At 50.0% G+C, this 10,669-nt stretch overlaps 1 protein-coding gene across 1 annotated transcript; it reads right to left on the reverse strand.

Annotated features, from left to right (window-relative positions):
- Positions 1–383: 383 nt before the first annotated feature.
- LOC142498086 (nicotinamide N-methyltransferase-like) lies at positions 384–4,211 on the reverse strand. The gene is made up of 3 exons (XM_075606592.1): positions 4,016–4,211; positions 2,430–2,637; positions 384–813 (listed from the first exon to the last, which is right to left on the reverse strand). Exons 1-3 carry the CDS (start codon positions 4,209–4,211, stop codon positions 384–386), a joined length of 834 nt encoding a protein of 277 aa, XP_075462707.1.
- Positions 4,212–10,669: the final 6,458 nt, after the last annotated feature.

Consider the following 10,669-nt stretch of genomic DNA (forward strand, 5'->3'; position numbering starts at 1 on the left):
GGTATGTCTATTGGGAATGGGAGAGGGGTCCAGCTCAAGGCGTGGGTAAGTCATGTTACCTATATATGTATAACCTGAAATTCTGTGTTTCCCAATATGCTGCTTCCTCCACCTGTGACCCAGCTGGCATATTATCATACGTATGCAAACTCATCACCTTGTGCCAAAGGGAGAGGTAAGGAAAATTAAGAATGGTTCAACATGTTTAATGCACATTAATATCACACAAAGGTTACGGAGCAAACAGATTTATACCATCACCCATTGAAGCAACAATTAAAAATGTATTTTTCAAATGCTTTATTTGTCTTTGTTTTTAAACAATCAAATCAGGATTATACGCCTTACTTATGTCCCTGCTATTGGGTCACTCTGATGCACATTTAAATCTCCCTCTCCTTACGTGCCACAACAAACACAAGGTGATCATAATCCAAAAGATCTGATTTCTTCTTACTGCTAAACACATCTAAGCTCTGGATGATATAACCTGTGTCACTGAGAGCCTGATGTAAAAATTCTTCATCGTATGTCAGAATATGCAGTGTGTGCTCACCCAGCTTGAAATATGACATATTGAGAAATCCAAACAGTAAGAGATACCCCCCCACTTTTAGCAGTGATGACATGTTCTTCAGGATGCTGCGATATTCATCTTGGTGTTTGCTAAAAACATCCAAGCACGCGCCACTATACAGACAATCCACTTGGGGTAACACAACTGGTTCTGATGGGTTGGCTTTGGTGAGGTCACATTTTAGCACACGCTTCACTGCTCTTCTTGTTTTATCTTCCTTCTCTTGCCAACCCTCACTGAAAAACAGTAGAAATAATGATGTTAGCGTTAGCATATTGTCTCACCTCTTGTGTTACTTATTCACAGGGGTCAGGAAGTGTAGGACATCACAAAAGGACTTAAAGTGTCCTCCCCTTGCCACACTTATCCCATCAAAGCTCCATTTGGTGAGCTCTGCTCTATATTATAACTTATAGCAAAAACATTGACAAGTTCTAAAACACATTTTCCAGTGAAGGAATTGTGTTTTAGGGCAGGGAACACAGGGTTATACACACAATACAGTTAACCCTTTCCCTCCCAAGATGATTTAGGGGACACACCGTTAATACGCATTGCAGCTGGGAAATTCAGCTGCAATCTGGGACAAATACAGATGGTGAAGGGGAATGCAAGTTATTACGCACAGTTTACACATTAACCCCTTAAGTACCAACACTATTTAGGGGCTCGATCGTCACAGGCATGCCATGATGTCACTTGTGCGGTTCACCCTCATTGGCAGAACCGTGCTTGTGACCGGGGAAAGCACGACAATTTCAAAAGAATTTGTCTAGATAGGCAGCTAAGCGTGGAGCGCTCACGGGAACCTGCACCCGCACACTCAGTACAAACACATTATCACAATGTGTTTGATCCCACTAAGCACGAGTGCGCATGTGCGCTCAGCTTCACCCTGGAAGATAGGAACATGAAAATATTGTATCAGTGCTATCAGTTATAATTCTTTATCATTAAATACACAAATGTAGTAGGGAAATTGTTCCTTCCAATAAAACAACATATCCCTTTGTAATACAGAATGCCATACAGTTTCCATAGGATTCAATGGCAGTGATAACACAGAGTATCACAGAATACTGTATGCCAGCATAACGCAGCAATGTGAGTAAGAAAGGCCGCTACATCTGTATACTGGCGCGCCTGTGATTATTGTACACATTCACAGAGCCGTGTAACTTTATATCTAGGAGAAACAGGCACTGCATGAGTTAGGATCCAGTACATCCCTGCAGATTCATATGTGCATTTTCACATACCAGATGGAGTAATTGTTACAGAGTTTTTAGGGATTACTTAGTATGGCTCAAGGCTTGTACTGATCTGAAACAAATCTGGTGTTCAGGATTGTACAACAAATAAAGCAGAAAAAGTAAATACCTGTATTATCCATATACCATTTGTTGTACCATTTCTGTTTGGTATCACATTTGACTTACCTGAAAATGAGACTAATATCTAAATGTATTTTTACAGGTAATATATTTCACAAATAAATTAAACAGGATCTAGAAAGTTCTCAAAATAACAGCAACTTTCTTACAACATTTATAGATCTGCTGAATAACTGAGGACTGAACAGTAAATAGTCAAAAACAGCACTAAATGGCTAATTTATTTTTAAGGTTTTATTTATTATATCAAACCTGATTACATTTTTCATGATTCTTTCTGTGCCCTTTCCCTATATTTTTATATGCACCACCTGTACGTTTTGATTGGAACCGAAACTTAATTTAACACATGTTCTGAACATGGGCGACATTTGTGGCATTTATACCAACCATACCCCAACATAAAGCAGAAACTGTAACTTTTAGGAACAAATAATGGACTACAAATGACTATTTACCCTTTGCCTTCCATGTCACAGACATATTTGGACAGATGAGACCAATCAAAGGACCCTGGATACTTTTTCAGCCACTTTTCCAGTTCCTCATGGTGGGTTTCCACATGTTCTAACACAATAATCTCTTTGAAGATTTCGCTGGCTGACAGGAGTTGAAAAATTGTCGGACCCATGGTGATATCAATTAGTGTATCTCCACTGACACCACCTAAAGCGTAGAGACAAAGGTCCTGAAAATCATACTGATTAAACAATAATGTATCCAGCCTCCGCTTATTTAATCTTAGAAATATGAAGCTTCAATGTTGATCTCTATGTAGTGATTGTGTTAATGCAATTATAGACCTTACTATAGAATATGTAGGGATTTTATTAACGAACATATATTGTGCAGTCGATCTATACCTGGGTGTAACAGGCAGCATGGAATTTAGAGGTAATTATTCCTGATAACATATTTTAAGTAAGAGGATTCTGTCACTGACACGTATCTGTCTCTGTGTCACATTGTATTTATATTGAAAACTATCACCAACTGATTACAGCAGGTGTAATATGATTATACAAATTTAAATAAGGAATAGTGAGGCATCTAACTTTCTATCCATCCAAACATCTGTAAGTCTGTCTGTCGGTCTCTTAAGGGTTTTAGATTTGGGTTTACAATGTAAGATTCTGGTGGGTTCTGATTTCTCACACCTTGTGTCACCCATCTTTATTAGTTATTATAACAAGATGAATCCCTATTTGCTGGAAAAACAATATTATTGATATTTTAAATGAAAAGTTGAAGTTATATCTGACTGCCTCAGATTGGAGGAGTACTGTATCAAAGTTTCCCAGCTTCAAATTTTGTTGCAAAGTCAATTGAATTCACTTTTATTCCCTATTTAATATACAGTATTAACCCTTAAGTAACCCAACCATGCAGCTAGCCATGGTTTGCTAAGTGGTTAATCCATTAAAAAGTTGATACAAGTTTGTTTCATTCAATTTTATCAGCAATTCTAGGGATGGGAGTAACATCAAGTAATTTTAAAATACCGTAATGTTATTCTGAAAAAAAAAGGAGTCTCCGGAACTGAACCACATTGATTTAATCTCCGGGTCTCCTTGTTTCTGGAGATACTTACCTAGGAAGGGGCTGCCGGTATCAGCTCTGGCCGGGCACCCAGTATGGCGGTTTAAATGTCCCATGTCCCGCTTTCCAATTGGAAGCCGTGACATCATTCCTTACGGTTAATATTGTCCCGCGTGACACGGGAAGTTTAGTCTGAACAGAGAAACCGGCATCAACTTTGGAAGTATCTTGGGAAGCAGGCGATCCCTAATTAAAGTGGGTTTACTCCAGAGACTCCTTGCTTCCTACCTAGGGGGAAATAATAATACATATTTTTTAAAGTGCAGATGCTTTAAGTATAATATGTGTGTTGTTTTAGCCTATCCTTATCTCAGTGAATAAGGGTCATTGTCTCAGGGAAAGTAATATCAATTCTTATTTCAGGTAAAATCACCATGTTTGCCCTGATTCATGGAGATGAGTGAATCTGGTCCTGAGTTTCCAGAACAAAAATAAACACACATACCTGATGTGAATGCCTTATGCAGTTGTTTTAGTGGATATTCCATTGTCTCCTCTTGCAAATCATTATTTTCAGAACCAAAATAGGTGTCCAATATTATTCTTGGATCTATGTCCACATGGTGGTACTGTTTGTGGCAGGAATCCATTGGGGTTAGCTCCAGTTCTTCTGCTCTGACTCTGTGTCTTCCAAACTTCATGTGTGTGAGAATCTTATCATCTGATTGGAAAGAGCAGCTGACTAGTCAGGTACACAGATATCGAGACAGGAATATGCTAAATTTTATTAGATAAATAAAAATCACTCAGTCACTGTAAATATTCTGGTCACAAGATAGCCTCCATTTTGTGAGTGCACAACTGTATATCTACTATATATTTGTGAAATCACTGTACAGCAGCGGCAGCTCTTATTCGAGCAAAAGCCGCCAGCTGGGGCAGATCCCGGCATGCCGCCGGTATTTAGTTCAATAAGATATGTCGCTACTGTATGTCTGCGTCCCAAGGGTCAATCGCATTGGACCTTGGGCCTGTCACTCCTGCTCAGGCCATGCCCGCCCCCGCACACCTCTCATTGGCCTACATCCAACACCAATGCCACACTGTCCCACCCCTCACTGACTCTCATTGGCCTGCGTCCAATGCCCGCCCCCGCACACCTCTCATTGGCCTGCGTCCCACCCCTCACTGACTCTCATTGGCCTGCGTCCAATGCCCGCCCCGCACACCTCTCATTGGCCTGCGTCCCACCCCTCACTGACTCTAATTGGCCTGCGTCCAATGCCCGCCCCCGCACACCTCTCATTGGCCTGCGTCCAACACCAATGCCCTAATACTTCCATACTGTCCCACCCCTCACTGTGTTTTGGGAACGCTTTGCTTTTGCAATAATCCTCTAATCCTCTAATCCTCAACCTGCTCTGGGGCCACGCTTCACAGCTATCAAAACCTTCATGTCTGCTACCACAGACTGCCGAATCAGGTGTTTCCCAAACTGTGCTCCGCGGCGCCCTGGTGCGCCGCAGCTTGGCTAGAGGGGCGCCGCGATCAGGGCCGCCAGCAGCGGGAAACAAGGGCTGCTAGCTCATTTAAAAAAAAAAAAAAAAACCTCTGAGGGGAAGCAGAGGAGCGGTCACGTGACCGCTCCCATCCAATGGGGCTGCAGCCTGCCCGGCATTGCAACTGCAGAGCCACCAGAGGTGTGTGTGTGTGTGTGTGTGTGTGTGTGTGTGTGTGTGTGTGTGTGTGTGTGTGTGTGTGTGTGTGTGTGTGTGTGTGTGTGTGTGAAAAACGGGCTGCAGGGTGTGTGTGTGTTGTGTGTGTGTGTGTGTGTGTGTGTGTGTGAGTGAAAAACGGGCTGCAGGGTGTGTGTGTGTGTGTGTGTGTGTGTGTGTGTGTGTGTGTGTGTGTGTGTGTGTGTGTGTGTGTGTGTGTGTGTGTGTGTGTGAAAAACGGGCTGCAGGGTGTGTGTGTGTATGTATATATGTGTGGTGTGTGTGTATATATGTGTGGTGTGTGTGTGTGTGTGTATATATGTATATATGTGTGGTGTGTATATATATATATATATATATATAATGTGTATGTGTGGGGTATATATATGTGTGGTGTGTGTGTGTGTGTGTGTGTGTATGTATGTATATATAGATATATATATATATATGTGTGTGTGTGTGTGTGTGTATATATGTATGTGTGGTGTATATGGATGTGTGTGATATGTGTGTGGTGTGTGCGTGTGAATATATTTATCAAAGTTGCACAATGTTAATAAATAATTTATTCTCACATGTCTTTTTTTTTTCATTTTTAAATATTATATAATACACACACACACACACACACACACACACACACACACACACACACACACACACACACACACACACACACACACACACACACACACACACACACACACACACACACACACACACACACACAGCTACCAAGTGACAAACACACACAGTGATACCCGCCTACCAAGCGCGCTTGCTGTCTCCTCTGCCAGGACAGCGAAAAGCTCCTGGTAGAGCGAGCGGCAGCAAGCAAGAGCGAGCAGCAGCACCTAAGCGCTTACTATGTCCCAGGCCAGAGGAACTATAGCAGCGCTGATTACAGATGCAGGGGCTTTGTGCATCTGTTCAGCCCGGCTAGGGAGGCCCGGCGCGCACGCTGGAGGAGCAGCACCGGGAGACTGAGAGAGAGAGTGAGGTCAGAGAGAGAGTGATGTCAGAGAGAGAGAGAGAGTGAGGTCAGAGAGAGAGAGAGAGTGAGGTCAGAGAGAGAGAGTGAGGTCAGAGAGAGAGGTCAGAGAGAGAGAGTGAGGTCAGAGAGAGAGAGTGAGGTCAGAGAGAGAGGTCAGAGAGAGAGAGTGAGGTCAGAGAGAGAGAGTGAGGTCAGAGAGAGAGAGTGAGGTCAGAGAGAGAGAGTGAGGTCAGAGAGAGAGTGAGGTCAGAGAGAGAGAGTGAGGTCAGAGAGAGAGTGAGGTCAGAGAGAGTGTGAGGTCAGAGAGAGAGAGAGGTCTGAGAGAGAGAGAGTGAGAGAGAGTGAGAGAGAGAGTGAGGTCAGAGAGAGAGAGAGTGAGGTCAGAGAGAGAGTGAGGTCAGAGAGAGTGAGGTCAGAGAGAGAGAGTGAGGTCAGAGAGAGTGAGAGTGTGTGAGAGAGACACCAACTGCGCACTGCAACTGTTAGGTATGTATATACACCTTTGTTTTTACTTTGGGCGCCGCGTAAAAATCCTGATCGCCTTGGGGAGCCTTGAAAAAATTCTGATTGCCTTGGGGAGCCTTGAACCGAAAAAGTTTGGGAACCACTGAGGTACAGAATCTACACACAACGCACAAACACAGCACACACACACATTCACACAACACCAAACACTGCAGACTGCCTCTTCAAACCCCCCCTCCCCTCCACGCCACACATCTCCCTCCCGCAACCGGACCGCGAGGCCGCGGCCTCCACTCACACACCATGGCAACGATGTCCCTCCCCCTATCCCGCTACCTCACACAGTGTAGCTCCCGCGAACCGCACAGCATGCCACATCTCCTGCACCTCACACAGCTCCCTACCGCAACCGGACCGCGAGGCCCCCTACCCCGCTACACCATGCCACCAATGTCCCTCCCCCTATCACGCTACCTCACACAGTGTAGCTCCCGCGGACCACACAGCACGCCTCACATCTCCTGCACCTCACACATCTCCCTCCGCAACCGGACCGCGAGGCTCCCTACCCCGCTACACCATGCCACCAATGTCCCGCCCCCTATCCCGCTACCTCACACAGTGTAGCTCCCGCGAACCGCACAGCACGCCTCACATCTCCTGCACCTCACACATCTCCCTCCGCAACCGGACCGCGAGGCCCCCTACCCCGCTACACCATGCCACCAATGTCCCTCCCCCTACCCCGCTACCTCACACAGTGTAGCTCCCGCGGACCGCACAGCACGCCTCACATCTCCTGCACCTCACACATCTCCCTCCGCAACCGGACCGCGAGGCCCCCTACCCCGCTACACCATGCCACCAATGTCCCTCCCCCTATCCCGCTACCTCACACAGTGTAGCTCCCGCGGACCGCACAGCACGCCTCACATCTCCTGCACCTCACACATCTCCCTACCGCAACCGGACCGCGAGGCTCCCTACCCCGCTACACCATGCCACCAATGTCCCTCCCCCTATCACGCTACCTCACACAGTGTAGCTCCCGCGGACCGCACAGCACGCCTCACATCTCCTGCACCTCACACATCTCCCTCCGCAACCGGACCGCGAGGCTCCCTACCCCGCTACACCATGCCACCAATGTCCCGCCCCCTATCCCGCTACCTCACACAGTGTAGCTCCCGCGAACCGCACAGCACGCCTCACATCTCCTGCACCTCACACATCTCCCTCCGCAACCGGACCGCGAGGCCCCCTACCCCGCTACACCATGCCACCAATGTCCCTCCCCCTATCCCGCTACCTCACACAGTGTAGCTCCCGCGGACCGCACAGCACGCCTCACATCTCCTGCACCTCACACATCTCCCTCCGCAACCGGACCGCGAGGCCCCCTACCCCGCTACACCATGCCACCAATGTCCCTCCCCCTATCCCGCTACCTCACACAGTGTAGCTCCCGCGGACCGCACAGCACGCCTCACATCTCCTGCACCTCACACATCTCCCTACCGCAACCGGACCGCGAGGCCGCGGCCTACACTCACACACCATGGCAACGATGTCCCTCCCCCTATCCCGCTACCTCACACAGTGTAGCTCCCGCGGACCGCACAGCACGCCACATCTCCTGCACCTCACACAGCTCCCTACCGCAACCGGACCGCGAGGCCGCGGCCTACACTCACACACCATGGCAACGATGTCCCTCCCCCTATCCCGCTACCTCACACAGTGTAGCTCCTGCGGACCGCACAGCACGCCTCATCTCCTGCACCTCACACAGCTCCCTACCGCAACCGGACCGCGAGGCCGCGGCCTACACTCACACACCATGCCACCAATGTTCCTCCCCCTATCCCGCTACCTCACACAGTGTATGACAACACCTACCACTGGAAATCAGATGTTCGTTGAAATAAAATTTGTTTTCCTAACTATTTTACTGTCTGTATAATGTACACAACACTCACCCACACAAAACCCCCTCATACACACACACACACACACACGCAAACATCCTGTCATTCTATGCCACACACTACACTCAAAAACATGCCATTTTTAACATGTGTATGACCAACAACACGCACTCACACATGTCACACACACAACATGCCTCATACACACACACACGCCATCACACACCAGCAACACACACACATGCTCTCACACACACCACACACCATGCCACCGATGTCACTCCCGCTATCCCGCTACCTCACACACTCTACCTCCCGCGGAACAACCAGCACGCCTGACATCTCCTGCACCTCACACATCTCCCTCCGCAACCGGACCCCGACGCCGCGGACTACAGTCAAACAGCATGCCACCAATGTCACTCCCGCTACCTCACACACTGTATGACAACACCTACCACTGAAACTCAGCTGTTCCTTACAATAAAATATGTTTTCCTAACAATTTCACTGTCTGTATAATCTACTATATATTTCTGAAAGCACTGTATGTCTGCGTCCCTAGCGGCAATCTCATTGGTCCCTTGGCCCGCCCGCCCCCGCACACCTCTCATTGGGCTCACACACTCACACCACCCCCTTGGCCCGCCCCCCACACCTCTCATTGGGCTCACACACTCACACCACCCCCTTGGCCCGCCCCCCACACCTCTCATTGGCCTGAGGCGGAGTGACGGGCCAAAGGTCCAAAAAAAAAAAAAAAACACACACACATATATATCTCTGTCCTCTCCCCCCCCCATCACACTCACCTCCCCCCCTCCCCGGTGCTCACCTCCCTCCCGCTCCACTCCCTCCCCGGCGGGGGGACACGCTCCCACCTAAGACGCGCCCTTAAGCCGCTCCACTCCCGCACTCACCTCCCTCCCACTCTTACCTCCTGCACTCACCTCCCGCTCCACTCCCTCTACACTCCACTCCCTCCCGCTACACACCACTCCCTCCCGCTCCACTCCCGCACTCACCTCCCTTCCACTCACCTCCCTCCCGCTACACACCACTCCCTCCCGCTACACACCTCTCCGTCCCGCTCCATTCCCTCCCCGGCGGGGGAACAGGCAGCCTGCCACGCGGCGCCTAAGATGGCGGAACCCCTTCCTCCCTCGCGCTCCATTCCCTCCCGCTCCATTCCCTCCCCCGCTCCACTCACGTCCCTCCCGCTCCATTCCCTCGCGCTCCATTCCCTCCCGCTCCACTCACCTCCCTCCCGCTCCACTCCGTCCCCGGCGGGGGAACAGGCTGCCACGCGGCGCGTAAGATGGCGGACCCCCTTCCTCCCTCGCGGCGCCGAGTAAGAAGATGGCGGCGGCCGGAAGTACAGGTAGGTGTCGATCCCCCACCTCCCCCCCACCTGTGGCGCCGCACGAAACTGAGAAAGGGCGCATCACGTGTGTGTGTGTGTGTGTGTGTGTGTGTGTGTGTGTGTGTGTGTGTGTGTGTGTGTGTGTGTGTGTGTGTGTGTGTGTGTGTGTGTGTGTGTGTGTCACTGCCCCCCCTCCTGTCCACTGCCCCCCCTCCTGTCCACTGCCCCCCCCTCCTGTCCACTGCCCCCCCTCCTGTCCACAGCCCCCCCCTCCTGTCCACAGCCCCCCCTCCTGTCCACAGCCCCCCCCTCCTGTCCACAGCCCCCCCCCCCTCCTGTCCACAGCCCCCCCCTCCTGTCCACAGCCCCCCCCTCCTGTCAACTGCCCCCCCCTCTCCTGTCCACTGCCCCCCCTCTCCTGTCCACTGCCCCCCCTCTCCTGTCCACTGCCCCCCTCTCCTGTCCACTGCCCCCCTCTCCTGTCCACTGCCCCCCCCTCTCCTGTCCACTGCCCCCCCCTCTCCTGTCCACTGCCCCCCCCTCTCCTGTCCACTGCCCCCCCCTCTCCTGTCCACTGCCCCCCCTCCTGTCCACTGCCCCCCTCCTGTCCACTGCCCCCCCCTCCTGTCCACTGTCCTCCCTCCTGTCCACTGTCCACTGCCCCCCCTCCTGTCCACTGCCCCCCCTGTCCACT

The sequence above is a fragment of the Ascaphus truei genome, chromosome 6 (genome assembly GCF_040206685.1).
Source record: "Ascaphus truei isolate aAscTru1 chromosome 6, aAscTru1.hap1, whole genome shotgun sequence".
In the NCBI taxonomy this organism is placed as follows: domain Eukaryota; kingdom Metazoa; phylum Chordata; class Amphibia; order Anura; family Ascaphidae; genus Ascaphus; species Ascaphus truei.

Bases quoted from the DNA above. Each gene is read 5' to 3' on its own strand.
- LOC142498086 (XM_075606592.1), bottom strand. From the start codon at position 4,211: ATGAAGTTTGGAAGACACAGAGTCAGAGCAGAAGAACTGGAGCTAACC. The intron at 2,638-4,015 runs GTATGTGTGTTT...TCTACGCTTTAG, and splicing joins GCATAAGGCATTCACATCAG to GTGGTGTCAGTGGAGATACA. The intron at 814-2,429 runs GTAAATAGTCAT...ACTGTTTTTCAG, and splicing joins TGTGACATGGAAGGCAAAGG to TGAGGGTTGGCAAGAGAAGG.